The following is a 26,343-nucleotide window of genomic DNA, read 5'->3' on the forward strand; positions in this document are numbered from 1 at the left end:
CATTACACAAGGCAACATATCAAACCAGAACGCCAACTTCCCCATTTCATGTACCTGCCCTGGGCGTTAGGCTGTGGACGAAAAAATACGCTAATCATTCACTTTTATATACGGAGGTAGATTAGCAGGTAACGGGTAAACTTTAAACGTGTTTGCTTAGAGCACACATTTACAGCAAAATACTGGTTCAAGATCGGGGATCTTTTATCTCCTTGTAAATAGCGGCTCACTAAAAGCTATTTCGACACTCTGCATGTTTAATAGCACATGCTATTATTACTACTCTCAACTGTACTGGTTTTATCACCGTAAAGAGGATAATAATCTGAGTGAGCCCAAAGAGATTAAGTGATTTTCCCACAATCACAGTATATTCAGCATATCCTAGGAATCAACCTGATTCTCAGTTCCAAAAGTCGGCAGCTCTGGGAGTGTGGTGTATATTAATTACTTACTTATCAGAAGATGAGGGCTTACCTCTATTGTATACAGTATTGGGCTTTCAACCCAGCCATTGCTTGGCACTTTGTTGGAATCTCTGTCATTCTGCTTTACTGCAAGCTAAATAGCCACCAGAGCCAATGTGTCACATCCATTCCTTTGTCTGGCACAGGGACAAGGCACAGATTAATTACATTTAATTGGTCTCCATTCGCTTGTGCCTTCGTTAAAGTGCTCTTCAATTGAAGTGCTATTTTTTTTCACGTGTTGCTGCATTCCTCTCCCACCCACCACTTTGCATGTTGCTGACCGATCCACCCCCACCCCTCCGGTCTTGATTATTTTGTTTTCATTGGAATAGTTGCACCACACACAATTTCACAACTAACAATTCCAATCCAACCCACAATTCCACTTCATACCACATACATCCACTCCACACCAAACTGCATAAAAAAGCACATTGCCAGTTACAACGCCAATAGCTCTAACTCTCACAAATGCGAGACCTATTGCATTGCAAATGCTTGTTAGGTCAGTATGTGAGATGATTGTGCTGTGGAATGCTCCAATTGACTCCATTTTTTGTGAGTGTTTTTTGGCCAGAGAGCACCCGGATCCCCAAGCTCACCTGGGGAGGTTTCACTCGTTTTCTTCATTTTTGTGCTCTGTCAATGTCATGGGCTTTGTTTATACCCCACCACTTTCTAGATTCATCAGCAGCCAGAGGTGGCAGTGTGATGTGTTGAATGTGTGTGATCATTATAAGATTAAGACCAAGTTGTTTAACTTCTATCTGTTGCTATTCCTGTAGGGAGCACCACTGATGCTGGAGAAGGCCTTGCCATAACCAAAGCTGGACCACCTACCACGAAGCACTTGAAACATCAGACCAGGAAAACAGAAGAATCATCAGTGGAAGAGAAAACACCTGACAAAACATCACCGCATGTTTGCTGTTGGAAACTAGTTGACCGCAACACCAGTCATGAGTCAGCTCTGGATGTCATTGAGGAGGAGGAATAGGAGGTCTAGTGAAGCGTAACAGATCTGAGCATATATTCCTCTGTCTTGCATAGTCAACACCTCTCTCCTCCAACCTTTAAGAGCTAGACCTCCAGCATTAACAAAAAAGAAGACCTGTGTATCCTTTGATTCAACACCTCATCACTATATCCATCCTCCTGCAATCTTTTGTACTTATCGCATTCTAAGAGGTCTGCACACTACCTAGAGGCGGTTCAGGGTGGCGACATGCTTTATTGCTGTAGACAAGGAAATCATAATAGAAGCGATTGCTATGCTCAAAGATAATATGTTCTTGGCAGTTGGTAACATTTCAGCCTTGATCACCAAGGCCGCTGGAGAGTAGATCACCATGGCAGTTTGCCATCAGCAAACCTTGCATGGCAACTACCAAAGGGAAGGCAAGTCTCTTTTGACCTTCTGAGCTGCAACAGTGGCTCATGCTATTTCCCCTAAACACATGCACACACTTATACCTGCTACCATCATCACCCTATATCGCCACTTGACCCCCCATCACTTCCACAATACAGGTGGTTGAGATGCTAGAGCCATACAACGGAGTTCCTGATTCAATGAGCATGTAGTCTGGAAAGGGTGGAGTTGATGGATTTGGAGGAAAAGCGTGAGTAGTCTTTCAAACTGAAGCAGGACGAGGGAAGAAAGGTGTAGTGTCTCGAGATCTGTCACAGAGTTTCCTGGTTGAATATGAGTGAAATATATGCTCTCCTCTTCCTAATAAATATATTGATAATAGATTCCACTTTAAGTAGTAAGCAAGTCAAAACTTGAATTAGAGTATGCTGTAAAAGAAACTTAACTTTGGTGAAAAAAATATATTATTATAAATAACTGAGCCATCAAGTCCCAAAGGCAGATGTTGATTTGTATCCAAAATATTTATAATCCTATCCCAGGCTTCAAGGAATTTTTTTTTTTTAACTTTAAAATTGATTTCTCTGCCTTCCCTGTATTTATCTAGACATCATGTTTTCTGAAAATCTCCAGTTCTAACATCAAAGCAGGGAAAGCCTCACACATTGTTGTAATCATGAACACGTTATGAGCATATAGCTCTATGTTATGCACCATCTGTGGATGCTCAAAATAAAGAATAGTAGAGATTATCAGACCATCTCTCTCTGGGGCTCTAAATTTAGAGCAAAGCGAAATCACGCTGTTGAGAAGCCCAAAATAAGGACTTCCTTATAGGGCTGTCATGGGGAATCAATATGCATTTAGCTTAGAGTTAGTCTAAATCAAAGCAGTCAAAAGTCTTTGTTCCTGTGGACTGGTGAACAGCTTCGGTGAAGCTCTTCTGGTGGATACATTTAAAATGTTCCCAGGTGGCAGACAGGAGCAATGCTCCGCAGCACCAACAGGTTGTGCTGTGTGGCTCTTCAGTGACTCTTTCATCACTCTGAACGCGCATTTGGACGCGGAGCACAAAACCAAGCAGAGCTACTTGTGTGCAGATCTCTAATTTGGGAAACTTTTCATGGAAAAAGAAACCATTCCTTGGAACAGGGAGGTGAGAAGGCAGTGAGAAATCTACTGTTAGATAGATAATTCACCAGAAAGAGTGCTACAGAAGGTAAGTTACATGTTCTTCTGACGGATATTTTTAATTGCAGATTCCTCACCTTTAGAATAGATACTGAAGCAGTACCCTCCTGAAGCGGAGGGTCTGTGGTATGGACTCAAGACAAAAAAGTCCTGCAGGACCAAACAGGCAAAACGTAATTCCTATCAGGCCTGACTATCAAGGCAACAATACTTCATGAACATGTGTACAGAAGCTCATGTCATAGCCTGACAAATGTTGAGAACAAGCACTCCACACAGCACAACACAGTAGGAGCAGCCCTACGATGGAATGAGCCCTCAGACCTTCCAGAGGTTGCTTAGTGGCTACTGCATAGCATATCTTGATGCAGAGGACTATCCCTCTTGACAAAGTCCTTTTCTGCACATGCTTGCCTTTCTTTACACCAGAAAACCCAAAGAAAAGCTGATTGTCCACCAGCTGGTCTTTGATGCAATTGGTTTAAAGGCTCAGACTCTCTTGCCATCCAGGCAATGGAGTCTCTTTTCCTCATTTGAGGGGTGAGGCTGGGTAAAGAATGCTGGGGAGGGTGATTGTTTGTAAAACATGAAAAGGAGCCACCCCGTTGGCAAACAGGGCTCCTTGGTCCTCATTACCAGTTAGTCAGGGAGAAAAGGTGGTGTAGGGCTACTGCACCAAGACAGCCTAAAGCTCCCTTTTGCGACAAACTGAAGTAATTACAACAAGGAACACAGTCCTCAGAGTCAAAAAATGCAATGAGCAGCTATGCAGCGGGATTGAAGGGAGTACACATAAGGAAAGTCAGGACCAAAGTCCGATCCCATCACTGTGGCTTCACAAAGGGTTAAGGGGAAAACATAAGTGTTAAATCTTTTAGAAACTTCATCACAATAGAGGATTTAAACAATGACAGCTGGTCCAGCAAACACAAAAAGGCTGATAGGGCCAACAAATAACCTTCAATGGTGCCCACTGCAAATCATTGCTGGGCCAAAGACAAAACAAACAGTAAGACACCCAAAAGTTTGACATGGAACACGTCGGTGTTGCAGACACAACCATATGCCAAATATTTAGCCTAGTGCATGACGTAAATGATCTTAGTTTTGGGGCACCGTGCATCAAGGATAACTCAACTGCCAAATCTCAATTTCCACACACGGAGGTGTAGATTGCGCAGACCTGGGTATACAACCCTGCCTGCTCCTGCAACAGAAGTTCCACTCAATGCAGAAGCCTGATTGGGGGACAAATGCTCATACCCACAACTTCTGTGTACCACACTTACCTGGCCAAATCAGAGACACTAGGGTGATTTAGAGCCAGTTATTCCTGATCTTCTTCAGACCTTGGGGAAGGAGAGTCAGAGGCAGAAAAGAACACAGAAGTCCCATGCTCCCCTCTAGTCTGAATGAGTCTCCTAGGGAGAGTTTCCCAGGACACTCCAATGTGCAGACATTTTGACACTGCATTCTCAACAGTGCCGAAAAGATCCAGACAGGGTTCTACCACTGTCGGAAGATGCCCTGCCCCATCTCAGGGTGCAACCACCATTCATGATCCATCTGGCACCATCAGCTGAGTTCATTCACCCTGGTATTCATAGCTTCCACTAGGTGGTGCACAACCAGAGAAATGCCCGGAGGTCTCAACTAACTACAGAGGCGAAGGGCCTCTCAGCACAGAACCCAGGTATCTATACCAACATACTTGTTGAAGTAATACATGGAGGTGGTGTTGTCCATGAGGATGTGTACCAGCCTCCTTCTTATGGATGGTAGGAAGGCCTTCACAGTAAGGAAAATGGGCAGGAATCAGAGTTCTGCCGGAGGCCGGAGACCTCCGATCTCCACCTCTCCCAGCAGTGATGCATCATCCAATACTATCAGCTCTGGGTGGTAAAGGGAGAGGGGTCTGCAGCTGGTTCAATTGACAGAGCAGCTATCACTACAGATCATTTGCATTCTCCTCTGAAACTTGGATGGAATACAACATGTTCCCTTGGTGCTGGGATCATTGAGATTTAAGATTCCACTGCAGAGCATGCATTTGGCATATGGCATAGTCAATGTGTAGGATGCAGGAGGCCAATAAGACAAGAAGCCCCAGAGTCAGTCTCACAGAGACCCACGACAGAGACTGAGCCATTGTGATCATAGCCCAAATCTATTGGAATTGTTGAGACAGAGGAAGGCGTGTTACTGTAACTGCACCGTATCCAAAATGTGTTCAATAAAAGGGACCCTATTTGAAGAAGTCTGGTGATTGTGAGCCCCAAACATGTCAGGAGGATTACTATTGACTGGAGTTGATCTATGACTAACTGTGGTTGGACCGATCTTCAACAGCCAGAAGTCGAGGTACGGGAAAAATTGCATCCCCAACCTCTGAAAGTGCTTCACAATCACAACCCTCACTTTCGTTAACACCAAAGAGGCACCAGTGAGGGTGAAGTGCAGAAAAGCAAACTGAAAGCACTCCTAGTGTATTCTGGACCGTAGGTAACATCTGTAGGACTGCAGGACAGGTAAATACATGCCCTGTAAGTCCAAAACTACCATCCAGTCTCCTGGATCCAGGGCTGACAGAACCTGGGCCAGCGTGAGCATCTTAAATCTATCCTTCCCCAGGAAGGCTTTCAGAGGGCAGAGATCTAAAATAGATTGAAGGCCTCCATTCTCCTTCATCATGAGGAAATAACGGGACTAGCTATCAGTTCCTATTTCCAAGGTGCCACCCTCTCTATGGCCCCCGTAGATAAGAGAGCCTGCCCCTCCTACAACAAAATGGCCAGGTGCTCCTTTGAAGGACACTCTGACGTAGGTGGAAGATGTTGCAGATCAGAAAGGAATAGCCCAGTTGAACAACCTCAAGTGTACTTATTTGCCACTAAGGGCATGCTAAAGTAACTTCAAGGGTGATGATGCATTCTTGGGGGGCTCGGATGATCGTGTTCCCTGCTGACATGGATGGTGTCTGCCCAAATCCCATCTCCCTACCCTAAAAGGATTGGGTTGACTGTTCCAGGAGGCAAGGGTGCCTGGTGCTGCCTGTATGCCAGTCTTCTGGAGTAACCTTGAAAGGGACACAATTGGTGTGGAAACTGACGTGCAGTTATCAAAATGCCAAGGAATGCACTGTGCTCAACTCTCCTTAAAGCGTTCCAGGGCCGAATCCGCCTTCTCGCCAAATAGGCAAAATTTGTTAAAAGGCATATCCATAAGAGACGCCTGGACATCCCCAGAGATGCCTGTGTATCTCATCCAAGCATAGTGATGGAGCAACACACTGGTGCTGACTGCCCAATCCAAGCAATCAGTAGTATCCTGGCAAGACCAAATGACTTATGTGGCCGCATCCGAACATCCTGAATGGTTTGAGCCAGTGAGGCCTGCAAGTCTCAGAGACTGCCTGGAAGATCTAGCCAACCACGTCCCAGAGGACTGGAGTATATTGGCTAAATAAACAACTGGCATTGACAGATTTCAAGGAAAGGCTGGCCGATGAGGATATTTGTTTCATGAATGCCTCACTTCTCATTGACTCCCTGCCCAGGGGAGATTGTTGTGAATGTCCAGGAGTTTCTCTTGCTTTTCCTGGAGTTCCCCTTGCTGGTGGAAGATTAAACCACCAGACGCTCTGAATTCAGAAGTTGGGTCAGAAAATAGGGGTCACTTGGTGCCGGTCTGTGGCGCGTGGCAGCTTGTCTGTTCACTGGAAGGCAAAAACAAGGATTTGCAGAAGTACCCATCAGTATGTCAATAAGGGCTTTGTTGAATGTTTAACACGTTAAATCGCCAGAACAAAGAAAGGACTTTCCTCCGTTGGTGGCCTGGGAGAGGGGGAAATTAACCCATTATCAAGGGAAGTGTTCAGCCTACTGGGCTCCTGCAAGTCCTTGTAGAGGTTGTTGTCACCATAAGAAGGGCGCACGTCATCCCTTTCATCTTTACTGTCATCTCCAAAGGCTGTCTGACTCTAATCTGAGTTGGAACAAAGACGTTAGTGGAGCACCTGAGAATTGTTCCGTGGCAGAAGCAGTGTCCTATCTGAATCTGACTGAATGGGGACCAGGTGTGTCAAAATGTATTCAGGAAGTGATCTCGGTCCAGGCCGCAAAAGTTCAACTCTGTTGGACACCCATATCGATAGAGTCCTCTTCGGGCCCACGTGGGGTCACGGCCTGCATCGAAGCCGGAGAGACTGTTGCAGATTTTGGCATCAGAAAGAAAGTCAGCACTGAAGCTGGTACAGAACTCGAAGTGGGTTCTAGAGGCACAGACGGCACCTAGGAAAGATCCTCCAGCTAACTGTAGGCCCCTGTGGATTCTTGGGGCCTGAATGCACACTAGAGGGAACTAGAAGACTGCCAAAGATGCAAAATATGGCCTCCGTAAAGCCTTGCTATGTTGCAACATTGCTGATGACCCAGGGAACTCTGGGCTGCATCAGGATCAATTGTGGAATCAGCTCCTCAGTGGATCTGGAGTGAAGCAGAGTGAAACGGTGACACACTCCTAACTTCTCTGGCGGTAGAGTGGCAGGATGGGGACCAGTCCTACTAGACTTTCTTGTGTTTCCACTTTAACCTTGCTTTGAACTTACCCAAAGACTTCAACCGCAACAAGGATGTGTTGTAGGAACCACATCCTGAGTGGGTCCACATTCTCTACTTAGATTGATAGCAGGACTTTCATGGTTTCTTTCACTGTTCGTCAACATACTGCCTCGCCTCACCATTATGGATCACCGTTGGATTCATGAGGACACATTCTTCACGTGACTTGAAGTCCTGCTTTGAGCCCAGACACCACAAGCATACCTCATGCAAGTCTGTCACAAAAATGTGTTTGCGACAGTCCGGAAATGTTTAAATCCTGCTGGTTTAGGAGGAATATTGTTCCCTTGGAAAATTTTTGAAAAACTAAAAATCTCGCCAAATCGATGAAGAAAAAGGGGAGCAGAGCTTTGTATCCACATCGAAGGCACAGAAAGAAAGGAACTGACGTCAGAGCAGTGGTGTTTACATTTGGCTCGCTCTATCTCTTCCAGGGATGAATGGAGTCACTGATAATCCACACATCACCACAAGTAGGGGCACGGGAGCAATGCCGTGAAAGCTTTCTAGATCCAGTCTGACACACACAGATGTGAGGAATCTGCAGTCATGAGTATCCATCAAAATAGGACCACCTCTAAGTGCCTGCACTAGTGCAAGATCTCCGAGCAGGCAAAAAGAGCAGCAAATTATTTCCAAATTGTATGCCATATAAAGCATTCTACTAATCTATGTGCAGGAAATTGACTAAATAATATCTAATTTAAATATCAAAGAATTTAAATTTAAGATGGAAATTACTCCATAAACTGCTGGATGAGTGGCGTCTTGTCCTTTTCCAGGAATAAGGCACAATATGGGGAGAAGATGTGTGGTCTGACGGCTAGATTGCCGACTTTGATGTTGGAGACCAAGTTCGAGCCTTGGGGTCGAGTCCACATCCTGTGATTCTGGGCAAACCACTTAATCTCCCCGTGCCTACCAAAAAAATAATAATATATGAATGTGTCCTTGTATAACGTAACCGGTGCTCATGTAAAGCGCTCCAATGCCTTCGGGTCGAGTTTGCGATATATATAAATCTGCATTTAAAAAAAAAAGCTGCTAGCTGCTTCGTTCTTTCATATTCCAACAAATCCCGATTCCAAGACTGATTTAAGACACCCCCCCCCCCAAAAGAAAATGGTTACGATCTTTTGAAAAGGCCCTATACAATTCTGTACACAGGCCACGGACACTAGTGACTGTCCCATTTGCCTAGCTCCAAGAAAATCCTGCTGTTCCTCAGAAAGAACTACTAACCCTTCAATATAATTACCAACAGCTGTCAATTAAAATTGCCTTTTTGATTACACATATTTTGGTAAAAATATGCACATGCCTGTATAATAGAGGTTAGGCTTCGTACTTGGTAATGTTATGTGTTTGTTCATAGAACTTACCAGAGCTGAAATGAATATATATATATACATCAGAAGTGAAAAGTCAAACGCTTGTTACACTACTTAATTAGCCTCACTTTTAATTCATATACCTCCTAAATTATAGCCTTGAAAAGGAAATCCAGACTTTGCCGTTTCCCAAAATAACATATTTCATCACAGTTCGAATTGCCACCCCCACTGATTTTAACCATGTTGGTGACCTTGGCTGCTATTATTGACAGAAGAATATATTTTGTTAAACCTGTTTGAACTTTCGAACAAAAAAGCAGTTAGAGTAAGGCTTGTTGCAAAAATCTGTGCTCTGCTCTGTATCTGCAATAACCAGGTAGGAAGCTGGTATTATGAAAGCTTCTTTATTTGAATTAATCAGGTTACATAAGATGTGGAACACTCTGGGAGGAACACAGATTTGAAGCTCAGCTCTTACTACCTGACGAAGTACCAGACTGGCACTGTCTATTATCCACTCTCACCCATGTAGCCATACATGCAACCACGCACAATCACTCATCCATCAACCCCAACGAAACATTCATCCATCCATTCATTCACACTAACCTCCATCCAACTACTCAACCTCACCAATCCATCTAGCTACCCACCCACTACTGTATGTACCCCCAGCCATTCACACATTTAATCCCCCTGTATGTAACCACCCATCCATCAATTCATTCACTCTTATCAATCCATTCATCCTCCTTATATTTTACAACCAGTCCATCAATCCATTCATTCAACCAACATCCATCTGTGTTTACTTGTATACAAATGTGCGCTGTCTATGTATATACATTTACATATAATAGTGTGCTGGGTAAAAGGAGTGTGCTGGAAGCCTCGTCTGGTGTCTAGACTTGCGAACTGACTCCGTGAATCTGTGATGACCTCATGGTCCCATGCTCGAATCTCGCATTGAATATGATAGCAGGATTCTTTCTACCAGATAACAGCACAGGGTCCATCAACACTTCATCAGGTCCAGTCTCATATCAATGCTATTGTAAATTCCTTTTGAAGTCTCTTGTTTCACAGCATAATAGATTGCATCCATTTGAACCTGTTCTGCATTAATGTATTCTCTTTTGACAGTGCAATCAGTACGTAAATCAAAAGCTACAAGATAATACTTGAAAATTTGAGAGCAGACAATTATTTGTCACACGTTCATTCTGGACTAATTTAATCAATAGTTCTTTAATAAATTTTGGCCAGGAAGAAAAGCACCATTTATCATAGCATCAAAGCCTGTTTGCCGCCGATAGTGGGGACTCCCAGTCCCAGAGTGCCTTGCTCCCTGGAGGGAGGGACCTGCCCAGTCTCGCGCTCAAAAGCGCCGGTGATCCTCGCGGCATGGGACGCGCCTCGCATCAAAGCCTGTTTGCCGCCGATAGTGGGGACTCCCAGTCCCAGAGTGCCTTGCTCCCTGGAGGGAGGGACCTGCCCAGTCTCGCGCTCAAAAGTGCCGGTGATCCTCGCGGCGCGGGACGCGCGCTGGCCGTGCCCGGGCAAAGCCCGGGCCAAGGGCGGGCCCGTCCTTGCCCGTCATCGACAGGAAGAGGCAGGGCAGGGCAGGGCTTGCCCCCTGTCATCTGGCCAACCGACCATTAGGTCGTATAGGACGCTTATGCCAAGACGCTCAAGGTACTGTACTGCACTATAATGACTAAGGATAGAGTAATATACTCGAACTTCCTCTAGGGCATCTGGTTTCGCGAATTAGGTCTTATTATCATTGCTTTGTTAGATTTGTTTTAACTCTCTTTGTACTGCATAAATAGAGAATCAAGCCACCTTGGCCCACTAATGGGCAAAAGAAAGACCATGGAGGGTGCGAGGGGGGCAATCGGTTCTATTGGTGGGACAGGAAAAGAGAAAAAGGCTAGGAAACTAGCCAAGAAAGTAGCCATGAACAATAATTGTGTTATGGACAGAATTGACAATCTTATTACTGAACTTGAGGGGGTATTGGGAGTTGATCTTCCAGTTAATACCGATTCTGTCAACTTGACATCCCCAAAAGACCCCTCGCCTCCACGTCCTACCGTTGTTCCATCAATGTTCCAGAAACTATTACGAAAGGGAACAGCTGTTCGCGGAGAAATAACACAACCAGAGCCAGAGCCAGTCTCTCAAACGCCCGGTTCTCCATTCCAACTGCCTGTCGCTCCTGCTCAGGATACAGTGTGCCACACAGTCCCCCTAATCACCTGTACAAATCGCTTCGCAGTCTTAGCCGGGGAGTTTGATCCCCATGAGAAAATGCAATCCATACACCCTACTGTAACTCCGAAGAAGAGCCTAAATGAGTTAAATAATATAGGCTCTCTATCCCCACAGTCCCTCTCCCACATGGTCAAGTTACTTAGGGAGGAGGTTGGGTTTCTGAAAGCAACAATTGAGGAGCTGGTGGCTACTGTCAAACTCCTAGTTTCTAATAGTGCATCGCATACACCAACCACCTGTGCTTCATCTAATTTGCATTGCATGTCATCGCTAGGAAACCATTTAGATAGTGTTGTGCCACCAGCTGCCGTCGGCCTTCCACAGCGTCTTAATAAGACCCAATCTATCCCGCCCCTAGGTTCTCTTGGACTCCCTCCCCCTAACACTTCACAAAAACAATCCTACTCACAAGTAGTAGCAAACTGTAGAAGATCAACCAACGCCCCATTTATTCCTTCTTTAGGTGGTTACACATCTCTTCGAAAAAACGCAGAACCACCTTGTTTTACTAATCAGGCCCAGACAGTTTACATGGTCAATGTCCCCAAAACAGGCACAAAAAATGAGAACACTGAATCCCTGATAAATAAGTCCATCCACTGGCTGCGACACGTTAGGGGTTGCCGCTCATTGATCAGGGAAGACATAGCTAGAGCAAGGAGACATACGTCCATTAGCCAACTATCGGATTGTATCGAGCTTACCCTGATTAACTCTGACCTAGCGGAAAATCTCTTGGCACTGGAGTATAGAACCTGTTCTCCCGATTTTTCATCTATCCAGGTCAAGCGTTTTCCCACAACTACCACGGCCAGGGCCAATGATAGTGTGCAGTTATCATCTATCCCTAGTAGGTCCCTGCTTGAGGCCGTGGACTGACTAGGGCAGCCTGTTCAGTTTAGACAGGAGTCACAACATACGCCATCTCCTAACACTTTAAATGTCCTTGGCAATCTCGGAATGAATGCCACTTCTGATGGCCTCCAAACCCCTCAAAAATGTAGTATCAATAGTAATAATTTGACCAATGGCTCAAGTGTTCAAAGGGCGGTAACATCTTCTAATATTCTTGCCCAGTCACCGGCCCAACCCAAATTGAAATGTCAAAATCTTATCTGTAATAAAACCTCACTTTCGCAGTTTAAGATTCTCTCATGGAATATTGCAGGCCTTCAAAGGAAAATGTCCCTACCTGATTGGAATGATTTGATCGAGGAACACCATATTTGCAGGTTCCAAGAATAATGGAGTTTAATCCCATTGTATAAATCTGGCTACGTTTGTTTCTTTAAACCTGCAGTTTCCAAGGGGAGGGGAAGGCCTTCTGGAGGCCTTATTGTGTGAATTAAGATTGATATGGGCTGCCAAATTACTGAACATCATTGTGATAACTTAGATATCATGCGGCTCATGATCAAGGGACATAGATGTGGTAAAACCGTGGAGCTGTTCAATGTATATAAAGAGGTACACCTGGGGGCAAACCGTCAAATATTGTACTGTCCTTAGAACAGGAGTTAGCCAATTGTGCACCAAATTCATGTATTATGATTGCAGGCGATTTTAATTGCACTTTCGAGCCATTAGACTCAGAGGATTTGACGGGGTCAGATGAAGTGAATACCAAGTGGGGTGTCCCAACGTTAAATCTACCCCCCATTAAAAAATGGTCTCAAATTGCAATCCAGATTAATGCGCTAACACTGGAATTTGGTTTAAGGGCTGTGAATGGAAGAACCCCCTCTGATTTTACAGGAGCATATACATTTAATAGAATTAATTGCCCCTCACGAATCAACTATATATTAGTAGATGTGAGGTTATGGAAAAAGATACTGGATATGGAAGTGCTCCCCTCCATTGACAGTGACCATAACACACTAAGTATGATTATAGCCAATCCTTGGGTCTTCCTCTCTTCCAGTAACCAGCCCCTAGATCCCCTTATGATTTCAAAAGATCTAGTGCCTTCTAACTCTAGAAGGACCCTCAAATGGCCCAAAGTTCTTGCCCAAGAATCATTGATAGCTGGCATAAGCCAAGCCTCGAGCGAAAACACCCGTTTACTTCTAGAGGCCATTGAGGAACCAGGGGGATTAATGAAAATACCAGATTTGTACGACGGTATGACAGTTCAGATAGGAGCACATTTTATAGCAGGTAATCCAGGTAAGGCAACTAGAAGAGCTAAAAAGCACCATACTTGGTTTAACGGGGCCTGCAGACAAAAAAAAAAGGACTTGATCTTGGTAATAAAAAGTAAAAACTGTTTTTTAATTAGAGAAGCCAGAAAGGCCTATAAAATTGCAATTTACCAAGCGAAATTAGACTGGGATGAGTCACACTGGCAAGACCTAAAAGACGCAAGTGAAGCCAGAGACCCCAAGCTTTTCTGGAACAAGGCCAGACGGGTCGGTAACGAAGACCCTGATGCGATTCTTAATTATATCACAGGCGAGGATTAGTACAATCATTTTGAGAGCCTTTATTCTGAATTAGATTCTACTGACAGTGGAGGGATATACAAACAAACAAATCTCTATTCTATCCCAAACTCCACTGACCTTTTTACACTAGAAGAAGTCGAGAAGGCCATAAAGAAAATAGTCCCAGCAAAAGCTCCAGGACCCGATGGTCTTCCAGGAGACCTTTTTCTTGCCGACTCTCGTAACTGGGCAAACTATACCATGCTTTTAATTAATTCAATTGTAAGAGGGAGTCCAATACCAGAATGATGGAAAGGGGCAGAGGTGGTACCAATTTTTAAAAAAGGAGCAAGGGACGATCCCGCCAATTACCGCCCAATTAGCTTGATAAACGCCATGCAGAAATTAGTTGGTAGGGTGCTATTACAGCAAATCCACCAATGGGTGGAGGAAGAAAATATACTCTCCCAATACCAAGCTGGATTTAGGGCATGTACAGAAACGGTGGACCAAGCTTTTAGATTGTTTTTAATATATTGGAAGGTAGTCTTGATTGGCAAGGGCAGCCTTTATCTGGCATTTATTGATTTAAAGCCGGCCTTTGACCTAGTTCCCCGTGACCGGCTCTGGCACCTACTGGAAGAAATGGGGATGCCTTCGTTACTATTGAACATCTTGATTCGCCTACACGTGAGGTGGGGGTCCCAGGGACAAAAAACAAATAGAATCCCAGTAAATAGAGGAGTCCACCAGGGCTGTGTTCTGGCACCCACCCTGTTCTCTCTATATATGAACGGAGAGGTGAGCTATTTGCAGGAGTTTCCATCTGATGCACCAGCCCTGGCAGGAGATAGGGTTCCCACTTTACTTTTTACAGACGACACACTGCTTATCTCCAATACGCCAGCAGGGCTTCAAAAGCTCCTAGACAGATTTTATACTTTTTGTGAATCTAGGGGCTTGATTGTGAACACCTCTAAGACTAAGCTCATGGCGCTCAACCCTTATAAGCCTTACAGAGACAACTTTAGCTTAGATGGAACACGCTTGGATAAAGTCCCAATGTTCGACTACTTGGGAATAAGACTAGATGACAAAATGCGATGGAAGCATCACATTGACAAAATGCTCCTAAATCATAAGCGTGCCACGGGCATATTAATTAAAGAACATCGTCTATCGTTGAGCAGACCTGTGGCTCCTGCCCTTACAATCTATGCAGCAAAAGCAGTCAGCTCAGCCCTTTATGGAGCCGAATTGTGGGGCTTTGAGAACACTGAAAGTATTTGCAGGTCCGAACACAAGTTTTTAAGAGATCTAGTGATGTTACCCAGAAGCATGCCATTGAAACCGCTGTTAAAAGATACGGGTAGGCACTCTTTTAAAGATTTAGCTGTTATTTTGGGCCCGCCTATGTCGGACCCCCGAACTAGCCAACTACACAGCCACATTTATAGAAATTATGGCCCTAGATGTAAATAAAAGAATCAGCTGGCTAGTTAATTTCAAAAAATCCCTCGCTGCTTTAGGCTTCAAGGAGGAATGGGACACGCAAACCGCCCCTAGTAAGGCTGATCTTAAAAGACGTTACTGGGCCTGGGTTGACGCTCAAGAACACAACAACCCAAGAGTAGGAAGGCTGACGGAAGAGTTTTATCTTCACAAGCAACGTACACTTTTAGAACCATATCTAGATTTTATAGAAACACCACGCGATAGAGCGCTTTATATTCAGTTTAGGGTAGGTTCACTGCCGGTCAGAGAGCTCACAGCGCAATGGAGCACCCCAGATCAGACGCCTTTAGGGTGCCCCTGTTGCAAAGCACCGACAGAGAGCATAGCCCATCTTATGTTTGCCTGCCCGCTTATAAAAGTGCAAGGAAGAAATGGCTTAAACCTATCTGCAGAGAGTTGAGCACGCGTGAACACCGTACTGCTCTACGCATTTTAAAGGCTGATCCGCGGACCCTCTTTGCTTGTGGTGTAGCCAAATACCTTGGCTGTGCTTGGATTGTAAGGTTTAAATTCTTTTATTTTTTTTAATTTTTTAATTTTTTTTTATTTTTTTTGTCCTCATCTGCCACTCAAGTTTCAAAATGCAATCTTGCAGGATTACACACATTGTGCTGCCTCAGTTACTAAGACTGGTTAGGGCAGTAATGTAATGAGAAGACTAACCCCTCAGCATCAATGTTTCACCCAGCAATGATTACTAATTCATAACCGGACAGGCAGTAGCTAGAATCCAGCCAAGGTGCTAAATGGCTTAATCATTGGACCTGGGGGAAAAAAAAAAAAAAAAAAAAAAAACCCAGATACTTAATGAACCCAATTCAGGAGATGCCAGAAAGATCTTGTATCTGGATTACCAGATCTAGCCAGGTCTAGCTTAGAGATCAGCAGGGTAGAAGCATACCAGTCATCAATAGAAGGAGATAAAGGGTCCTTCCACTTCCTACATATCTCCCTCCTTGCTAGCAAGATGGCATAAAAAAATGCTTTTTAGCCGAGGAGGGGACCCCTTGATGACAACCAAAATTTACTGATGTTAATTCCAGGGTAATGTTAACTCCAACCGAAAGTGAAAGGGTTTTACTAATGGCTTCCCAAAATAGGGACAGATGCGGGCACTCAAAGAACATATGGACATCGGAAGCAGCCACCAGACCACACTTCGCGCAGGCCACATTATTCCCCTCGGAAAATTTAGAGAGTCGAAGGGGTGAGTAGTAAGCTCGATGAATGGTGAAAAGATGGTTCCTGCGTAACCATGCAGGTTTGACAATATCCCACATCATCGTACAAGACGTATTCCAAAGATGTTGTAAATCGGGATTGGTGACGTGGCGAGACCAAAGTTCCTCTGGCAATGTGAAAGTTCCATCCGATTCCTCCAAGATTAAATTATACCACAGTGAAATTTCCTTCTTGGCAGGCGGCTTATCTACCAAAAGCATTATGAGATGACTATATGCACCCAAGGGAAATTTAACACCGTGTGGAGGTTGAACTGAGTATGCTCGATACCAGCTTGATATTTGAAGGTACTTAAGCCTGGAGAAGTTTGGACCAATTTTAGCACAAAAATACTCCCAGGATAACAACTCCCCGTCAACAAATAGGTTACCCCACTCCTCCAAGCCAGCCTCTCTCATAGTTACCGCGAATGCATCCCCTAACCAGGCTGGACCGTCCGGAAGGTCCCACAACGGTGTCCTGCTTCCATAGTACCCAACTTTGATTGTTTTAGACAGTTCCTTAAACGTTGAAATTAGGCCGGCGAGTCGGATGAGATACTTAGGTTTGGATATAGTAGCTGATCTTGACCAGATTACTACTGTTAATTTTGCAAAAGTTGCTAAGGAATGTCGTAAGTTGCTCCAGACCTGGGCTCATCTCCCACTCTCCCTACTGGGTAGGGTCAGTCTTGTTAAAATGTACATCTTGCCTAAAGTCTCCTTCTTGTTCAACACGATACCCTTGTATTTTGATCCTGCCTCCATCAGAAAATTGCAGTCTGACATTAGCACTTTTATCTGGAATAAACATCTTCCAAGAATTTCCTGGAAAAAAATCAGGAGGCGTAGGGAAAAAGGAGGGCTTGCTGCTCCTGATCTCCAGGTTTATGCCTGGGCTTTCCAGCTATCACATGCCAGGATCCTATTAAAGAGTCTAGTAGGCTATGGAGTACAGTCCCTTTATTCAATGTTATTGGATGTAGAAGGGGTAAGTCAGTCAGGGTTTCTTTTTAAATTTGGAAACCCCAAGTTCTTCAAAAAAATTAAATAAAAGATTTTAAGGGGTATGGCCAGAATATGGGCACAGATGTCTAAAACAAGGTTTAAATTCTTGTGCGAAGGCTTGCAATGAACTATGCCCATATTTTTAGTCTCATGATTTACCTGTGATATATCGCACTGCCACTTTACTCTCGAGAAATAAACTAAGAATAACTTAAAGGGGAAAAAGGCCTTTATGACTGGAAGGGCCACAAACGAATTTTGTAATTATTGATCTAAGATTGGATTATCTTTGCAAATAATTATACCACTTAATATTGCAGGCAATTAGAATTTGATGTGTTTAATGTCTGATTGTATTTTATATTTTTAAACTGATGTTTTAAATTTTTAAATTTTTTTATTTTTTTATGGTCTATAAAAATTGACGGATGTAATCATGGAAATGCTTTTAAGATATTGGATATCGAAATAAAGCTACTTTGATATTTAAACATTTACATATGGATATTCTTTATGTTTCCGACATACTGCCATTACAACATAGAATATTAACACCTAAAACAAACCAGAAAAATTGAATTTTCCAAAAGTTGTTCAACTTGGGAGCACGGGCAATTGTGTCCATACAAGTACAAACGAATGATTTGGTACAAAGCTCTTTGAGCTTGGTAGTAAGTAGCAACACAAGAGCACAAGCAAGGTAAACAGAAGTGGGGCTTGCTGTTAAATTGCCAGGTCATAGGCAGGCATTAGGAAAGCCTCTTTTTTCGAGCCATTTACATTGATCAAGTTACATAAGGAACTGAATGCCCTGAAAGTGGCATATTGTGCAGCTCACCCTCTCCCAGTGGTCAGGGTAACTGCCAGACTTACCCTGTGACGTCACACACTCTGACACTATCATCCTGGCTAAAGTCCATGTCCAAATAAAACCAAATACAAAAACCACATACTAGAAAAGAAAAATACTAGACTCATTTTTCAAATGCATAAAGTGGAAACTGGATTTATTCCGAGGTCCAGTGTTGCTCTGGCCTTTTAGGCAGTCTGGCAGTAGGCAGTGACATCACCGAAAAAAACAGCCCACACACCAACTCTTTCAAGTTGGTCCATCTGTCACTGCTGAAAGGCCAGTTCAACACGGAGGAAGCTGATTTCACAGAAAGCTGTGAGAAATTCTTGGAACAGGTGTCCAAAGCCTGAAACCACCTGGCAATTTGGGGAGACTAGGTCCCTTTTCCTGTTACCAAATGGATTGGAGCTGATCTTTCGGGTTCATTGGCAATGGTCATTTAATCAAGTGTTTGTCAGCTGTACGAAATAACTACTGACATTCGAGACTCAAAGGTTTATCCACTAGGTGCCAGGAGAAAATTCTCAGGAGTTAAAAAAGCTTCCTTGCCATTAATACTTCAGAATTCCAATTACCTTGATCACATTCATGATTAAGAATAAGGTCACATTTCTCCTGAGCTATTAATCCTTTCTTTAGCTGGAGCTCCATTTTATGGATATGAACCTACCTCAGCAGTAACACCTGAGTGGTTGCCTGAACCTTCTAGAAGAATACTACAATGGTTGTTGTGGCCTTGGGAACACAGGCCCCGATACACAACTGACATAAAGCCTGCTCGGCGTCAAAAACAACAGAGAAAGAAGGCACCATTATTGGACACAATCCATTATAAAATAGGAAAATTTCAGCACTGAAGTACATTGGGGTGGCAATGTCAGTTTACATGGAACCCGAATGGCTGTAAGCAGAAGTGCATGCGACTTTCTTTGTGTCAAGAGTATACATGGTTGCGCACCATTTTGGATATTGGACGCCTAAAACATGTGAGGGGAGGGGGGGATAAAATGGACTACAGTGGTTTGCGTTGGTGCTGAGAGAGGCATGTGGTACGGTAACTAACTTGTGATTTTTTTTATGCAACAAATACTATGGCACAAAAGGTCACTGTGCCATTTCTACTGCTGTAAACGATTGTGTGCAAACATACTGACTGAAGGCTTAAATCCCGGCTAATCTGCTCAAGCCAAATACTTTACATTATTTTAATCTCTAATGGTTGATTTTAAGATATCAGCACCGGATAGTAGTGTAATACTAAATAATAATATCTTACATTTGTTGGGACAGAAAAGTCCCTCGTTCACCTCTGTCCCAAATGTAATGATGTCTGGATCTCAGATGCTGATTTTAGCTGTCATGGGTGCACATGGATCCTGTATGTGCACCATGAACTAAGCCTATCTCATGGATTGCAGTACTTTTGGACAGGGAGGGGCGCCCAAAGCACTGCTCTCATAGTGGTGAAAGTCTACTGCCTTTACCTGAGTTAAGCAGCATGATCGCGGTGTTGGCAGCATACCATGCAGTGATCAGTTGGAGTGAACAGGTCCTCATTACCTGTCACTGGAGTGAGGTCTACAGGCTCACTCATTTCAATTTCCCCTGCTGTGTGTTTAAGACACCATAGGCCTACATTGGTTTGGTGTGTAGTGCTGAGCAGATGATGTGCGTTATATATATATTGCCCGGTGTATGTGTGCTTGTGAGTGGTACAATACAGAGATAATGCTGTGCTGCACAGTACGTGTATACTAAAAGCATGTGCTGGATGTATGTGTGCCTGTAAGTGGTACAATACAGAAAGGATGTTGTGTTGTGTAGCGTGTGTTTGCTACATACATGTGATGGGTGTATGTGTACCTGTGAATGGTAAAATACAGAAATGATGTGCTGTGCAGCGTGTCTTTGCAACATACATGTGCTGGGTGTATGTGTGCCTGCGAATGGTACAATACATGGAATATTCTGGGTTCCATTTTGGGAGACCTAGGGCTGACTGCCAGAACATGTGGAGAGGAGGTAGAGGATCCCCACACCCCACCTCCCATCAGCCACCCCCCCCCCCACCCCCGCGCGCCCCCGAAAAGGATTTGGACAACATCCCAAGCAGAGCCTTGGAATGTTTGACCCGCGCAACCACTGAGAGTCAAGTGCTGAAGGGGGACTCAGCAAAGTTGTCTGCAGCTTTTGATACCATCTCCCACAGCATTCTTATACATCGGCTGTGGGAGGTGGGTATCAGAGGGAAGGCCCTTAAGTGGTTTGAGAACTACCTGGCTGACCGTTTTACCACGGTATCTGTCAACGGTATTACCTCTAAAACTCACCCGGTTACAATCCGGGTTCCGCAGGGTTCTATCCTTAGCCCTATGCTATTTAATGTCTATCTAACCCCTCTTGCCGACATCATCAGGACTTACGGATTTGAAACAATTTCCTACGCTGATGATACTCAGCTGCTTGTTACCTGCAAGTCGGATCAAACGGATGTGCGAGCCCATTTTAAAAACTGCCTGATCCGAATAAATGACTGGATGAATGAGAACAAGCTTCAATTAAATGGTAGCAAGACAGAGGTTATTCTATTCGGGAAAGCGGAGCAGCTTTGGTCCAGTGATTGGTGGCCGGAAGAGTTGGGTATCTGTCCGCAGCCCAAGCAATCAGTGCGTAATCTCGGCATCATGATTGACAGGTCTTTGTCCTTGAAGACTCATGTTAATCAGGTGCTTGAGACTTGTTTCGGGATTATGCGAATGCTGCGGAAGATTTTTAAGTGGCTACCCCTGGAATCAAGGAAACCCCTGGTTCAGGGTCTGATAATCAGTCACCTGGATTATGGTAATGCCCTATTTACTGGGCTTAACCAGGATCTGCTCTGTAAACTTCAGATAATACAAAACACGGCCGCTAGATTGGTTCTTGATCTTCCCCCTCGGTCCCCCTCCGCCCCCACTCTCAAAATTCTGCATTGGCTACCTGTGCGCGAAAGAGGGCGTTTTAAAATTCTCAGTCTCGCCCACAAGGTAATGTATGGAGCTAGTCCTTTGTATCTTGCTAAGAAGCTCCAATGGTATGTTCCTGGACGCTCTCTGCGATCTAGTTCTAGTTCCCTTCTTGTCCAGCCACGTATCCGTACGGTACGTAATGGAGGTCGATCCTTTTCCTATCTTGCCCCTTTGTGGTGGAATCAACTCCCGGTGGAACTAACCTCTACAACCAATCATCTACTCTTTTGCAGAAAGCTTAAGACCTGGCTTTTTGCCCTCTAATTTGGCTGAGTCTCTCAGTGATGTCTCTTTCTTCCTTTGTCTATGGCTGCAAAGCGCCCTGAGACCGTTTGGTGATATGTGCGCTATATAAAAATATCTGACATTGACATTGACATTGACAAAGTTGTTCAGGATCCATAGCATGTCGGGCCATGGGACATCAGGAGTAAAAGGCCTCAACCCCCCCCATGGTTGGGCCCAGTAGTTCCTGCTTGCCCCTTAGCCCTCTGAAAGGGGTTCTGACAACATTCAGAATTCAGATCGATAGTAGTGGCAAGATACCAGATGAAAGACTTGTGTTTTTCTTTAACAATGTTTTTCTTAGTGGTGTAACACTGCACATGGTATAGCTTTAGCGGGTACTTACTCTGTCATTTGGTCTTCAAATGGCTTGAAAGCAGCACAGGTTGCTGTAAAAATAAAAATAATAAGCAGTCAGCAGAGAAAAGCACAATGGCACCTACAAGTTTAGCTGGTAGTCACATTAAGTATTACCAAGGTTGTATAAATATATAATCAATCTGAATGAGGCAAATACCCTTATTTTAATAGTACTTTTAGTGCTAAAGTGCTGACTTAATGATTGTTGTATGCTGGCAAGGCAGATCAGTGTAGTAAGAACTCCATGCCAAGGTCTGCATGTTACCAGCACTTTTTAGTCACAGCTTCCAAATCAGCAAAAAAGTGCCGTAGCAAGAAACATAAGATAACAAGCTATATTTATTACTATATTCAGGGTACTAGATAATACGCGTCAAATCAAAATAATTTTGGATGACATTCCTTTATTAAGCTATTGATGTGTTCAATTTTCTTTTCCACCTACTATGATGTTGCCTCTTGGCTCCCAATTATTCAAACAATCTACACCAAAGGTCTTCAAAACTTTCGGGCGGGCCTCTCTGGGGAGGCTTAACTGATCCCAGTGGTCGCCAGACTCTGGCCAAGAGAAGCATCATGCTGATGCTGTCATCAGGCCTCCTTGGGCCGGAGATCCCAAATGCAGGCTGCCGACGCGCTGGCCTCCGCCAACCTGGAATGGCCTCACTGACAGCGTAGGGGAGGGGACTTGGGCACCCTACCTTCAAGACTGCCATAGGCAGCTGGATTTGCTGCTGATGCTGAACCCCTGCATTTAATTTGTACACAATTTAGTGACGCACAACTTTAACAAAGAGTGATTGCCATCTCGGCATGTCAAGCCACTCCCCCTTAAAAAAATGTTTTTAAAATATTAAACTTCCCTTGAGAATGAAATAAGTTTATGTTGCCCAATGTTAGCCGATTGCTTATTTTCTACAGTCAGTACAATGATACATCACCTATGCTGGCACTTTATTTACAATATTTTGCAGAGAGCAACACAACCTCAAGTGTATCACAACAATAGTACATGACAGATTTTATGCATTCCCTCATCTAAACAGAAGTTACTATCACAAATGAGATTTTGACACATATGGAGGCAAATTTAACATCTATTTTAAAATCTTCTAAAGGCACGATGTATACAATGTTTGAGAGGGAAACCAAAATGAATATGAGTGCATTTTGCCTTACATGAATTTGATATGGATGAATTACGACAGACTAAACTATCACTCATTTCTCCAAAAACGATTAGCATTGAGGGAATAGCCGTGCCATGTGCCAAAGCACCTATGGTTCCAATTATCATGAAGATGATGTCCATACAATCTGCATACCGGAACTGCAGAAAAAACATAAGAAAGGAATAATTCATTCAATAGGCTGTTATTACAAGCAACAAAACGATGACTTAAATGAAAAAACATTTTACATACATTAAAATATAAGCAAGGTACCATCAATGCTAAACGACAGAAAAGACCTTAAAGAACATCACTTAAAACTATTCGTTTGCAAATGCTTAAAAATCCATCCCGTAGAAACAAAACATTATTAACGGATCTATTTGACATTTATGGTATACTTTTTAAAAAGCACAACTGAAATGTTGATTTACAGCTGGGGAAAAAAAACGGTAAATTAGTGAGCCTACTTTAGAAAGATCTATATAAAAGATCTATATATAATTGCAAATCACAGTCGAGTTCAACAGCAACTGAGGAGGCTCGGCCTTTCCTCATGATGAGGTAGAGACCTCTGAGTACCTTTGAAAGACGGTTGGCAGTATCATTTATGATACATCTTTGAGATTTATTACACAGTTGTCAACAGCATCTGTGTAGTTGAGGTTAAATCTCGCCTTCCAATGAAAATGCATTTTTGGTTTGCTAATAACTTTGACGTGTTTGGCAAATCTGCATGAAATTTGGAATGAGATTAGCTCAATTGGCTGTACATTGGCTCATCAACTTTCCTGCAGATTTGTCTGGGTGTAAGTAAGGGTAGGTGAATTAAAAAAATGTATGTTTCCTAATGTGAGTCCCATAGGAATATTTGCTCTCCACTACAGCAGAAAATGCTGAATCTTGTGATGAAAGTATAACTTTAATCAGAATAGTCTTTTCCATACAAAAAGGTTTCGGGTGGGCTTTGAAGGGTTAAATGAAATATGTTGAGAGGACTCATCTTTCTGGACCTCAAATTTAAAACATAAGGGAATCCCACTGGATGAGGGAGCATTTTCTCATATCGTCCTTTGAGGGACTGCAGCCTGTGCGATTTGTTTGGCTAGTTGCGACAGGAACATTTCTTATACCGCTCCTTTTTGCAATGCGATATTTGGATCCCTTGTCTTATAAGAAAGGTATATTACTAAGTAAGGAGGACATACCTTTACCCCAGTGCAATGGGGCGAATAAAGAAGCCAAAATAAAAATAAAAAATACATGCAGTTTTCTCAATGGTACAAGGACCCAAAATAGCCGCAAATGGTCTGTACTCCTCCTTAAGACCAGAGTCTGCGGACCTAAAAAAGAAATGGAACAAATACCACAGAAACCACACTAGCTAAGCCCTGCAGTCACTCAATCCTGCATGTGGCTGAAGCAATGCTACATGTGAGGTTGGACATGACCTAGCTGTACAGGCTATTTTTAAGGGGAAAAAAAACTATCTTTCATCAGCAAGGCTAAAACAGTCTATAACAAACTAAAAGAGCTTTCTCAAATGCTGTGGTCATTTACAACTCCAAGATGCTCTCTGCCATGTCTAGAAGGATCTTTAGAGAAATTAAAACTCTTACAATGGTTCTTTAAATAAAATATTGGTGATAGTCCACAAGTAACAGCCAACAAACAACAAGATAACAGGTAACCTGCAACAGGGAACAACATATTCCAACCAGCTAATATCTTACAGGGCACAAGCCTCTCTGCCGAATGTATTTCCAGGAAGTGGAGGAATCTACTATTTAATTTTTTTAAATCAACAGAAACTTAAATGTTTCACTCAATCCTGCATGTGGCTGAAGCAATGCTACATGTGAGGTTGGACATGGCCTAGCTGTACAGGCTATTTTAAGGGGGAAAAAACTATCTTTCATCAGCAAGGCTAAAACAGTCTATAACAAACTAAAAGAGCTTTCTCAAATGCTGTGGTCATTTACAACTCCAAGATGCCCTCTGCCATGTCTAGAAGGATCTTTAGAGAAATTAACACTCCTACAATGGTTCTTTAAATAAAATATTGGTGATAGTCCACAAGTAACAGCCAATAAACAACAAGATAACAGGCAACCTGCAACAGGGAACAACATATTCCAACCAGCTAATATCTTACAGGGCACACGCCTCTCTGCCGAATGTATTTCCAGGAAGTGGAGGAATCTACTATTTAATTTTTTTTAATCAACAGAAGCTTAAATGTTTCGACTACAATGCATTACCTGGACTAGACACCCCCAAAAAGGTGCCTGTTTCTCACCCTGCATTCCTAATACAGAAGAAGAATCTGCGTTTCGAGGTCACATTACTGACAATTTAGAACCACTGTACTTCTTGAAAAAAAAACATCCCTCAACCGAGTCAATTTACTAAACTGCTCTTATACAGTCTATGGCAAATTTGAAAGAAGATAGTCAATTCAGTAAACTCATACCAGTCTGGTTTAAGCATAAGAACAGCATCACAATTCTCCTATTGGTACTACTTGTTAATGTAAGCAGTAGCTTAGGGGGACGTGTCCTTTCTTGTCCTCCTGTCCACAGCATTCAAATCGTGGACTTTGACATTTTGCTCTGTAGGGTTGGATCCGAGGCCACAGCATCGGGGAAGGCAAATAGTATACTCCATCCTTCTTTCATGGCTCCACACAAAGGGAGAAAACTGGCCCGTTTTTTCTCATCTGAAATGGAGATGGATTGGGGAGCGCACCATGGGTCTACACTGTATTCCCTGCAGTTTAATATTTTCCTTAGACAACTATTAACAGTTTACAACTTAAAAAGTGGATTAGAAGACATAACACAATTGAACAGTATTGATGCATTATTTCTTTATAAAAATTAACTTGGGTTTTTCTTTTGGAGTCATTCAACAAACTTCGGGCTTTAGGTAAATGCCCCCAGCCTCCTGAGCTGTTTGACCATCCATGATCTTTAGGCAAAACAGGCACATTTCTTACAGTACTGTGGGATTCCAGTCTCACTTGTGGCACCAGACGGGGATAGTGGTGCGATAAGAATTCTTGATTTTGCAACAAGCAAGTGCTGCTGAATCTTGAACAAAACCACTGTAATACAATTGTAGCGCCTCGTATTAAGCCTAAGTTTGAATAGCTAAATGCCATACTAGGAGGCTTACACAAGAAAGAGATTGGCAGCAAAGCTGGCCCTCAAAGTTGAAGAGATCTGGAAGTA

At 43.4% G+C, this 26,343-nt stretch overlaps 1 protein-coding gene across 4 annotated transcripts in view; it reads right to left on the bottom strand.

Annotated features, from left to right (window-relative positions):
• LOC146789441 (ATP-binding cassette sub-family B member 5-like) overlaps positions 1-26,343 on the bottom strand; it is a 1,226,636-nt gene that overhangs the window by 523,407 nt on the left and 676,886 nt on the right. For all 4 annotated transcript variants that reach the window (XM_085631579.1, XM_085631577.1, XM_085631580.1 and 1 more), the window contains 2 exons: positions 23,118-23,268; positions 21,925-21,967 (listed from right to left, as the gene is read on the bottom strand). In XM_085631579.1, coding sequence (XP_085487705.1) covers positions 21,925-21,967; positions 23,118-23,268 — 194 coding nt within the window. The remainder of the gene's footprint in view (positions 1-21,924; positions 21,968-23,117; positions 23,269-26,343) is intronic.

This window comes from Triturus cristatus, chromosome 10 (genome assembly GCF_964204655.1).
Source record: "Triturus cristatus chromosome 10, aTriCri1.1, whole genome shotgun sequence".
Lineage (NCBI taxonomy): Eukaryota > Metazoa > Chordata > Amphibia > Caudata > Salamandridae > Triturus > Triturus cristatus.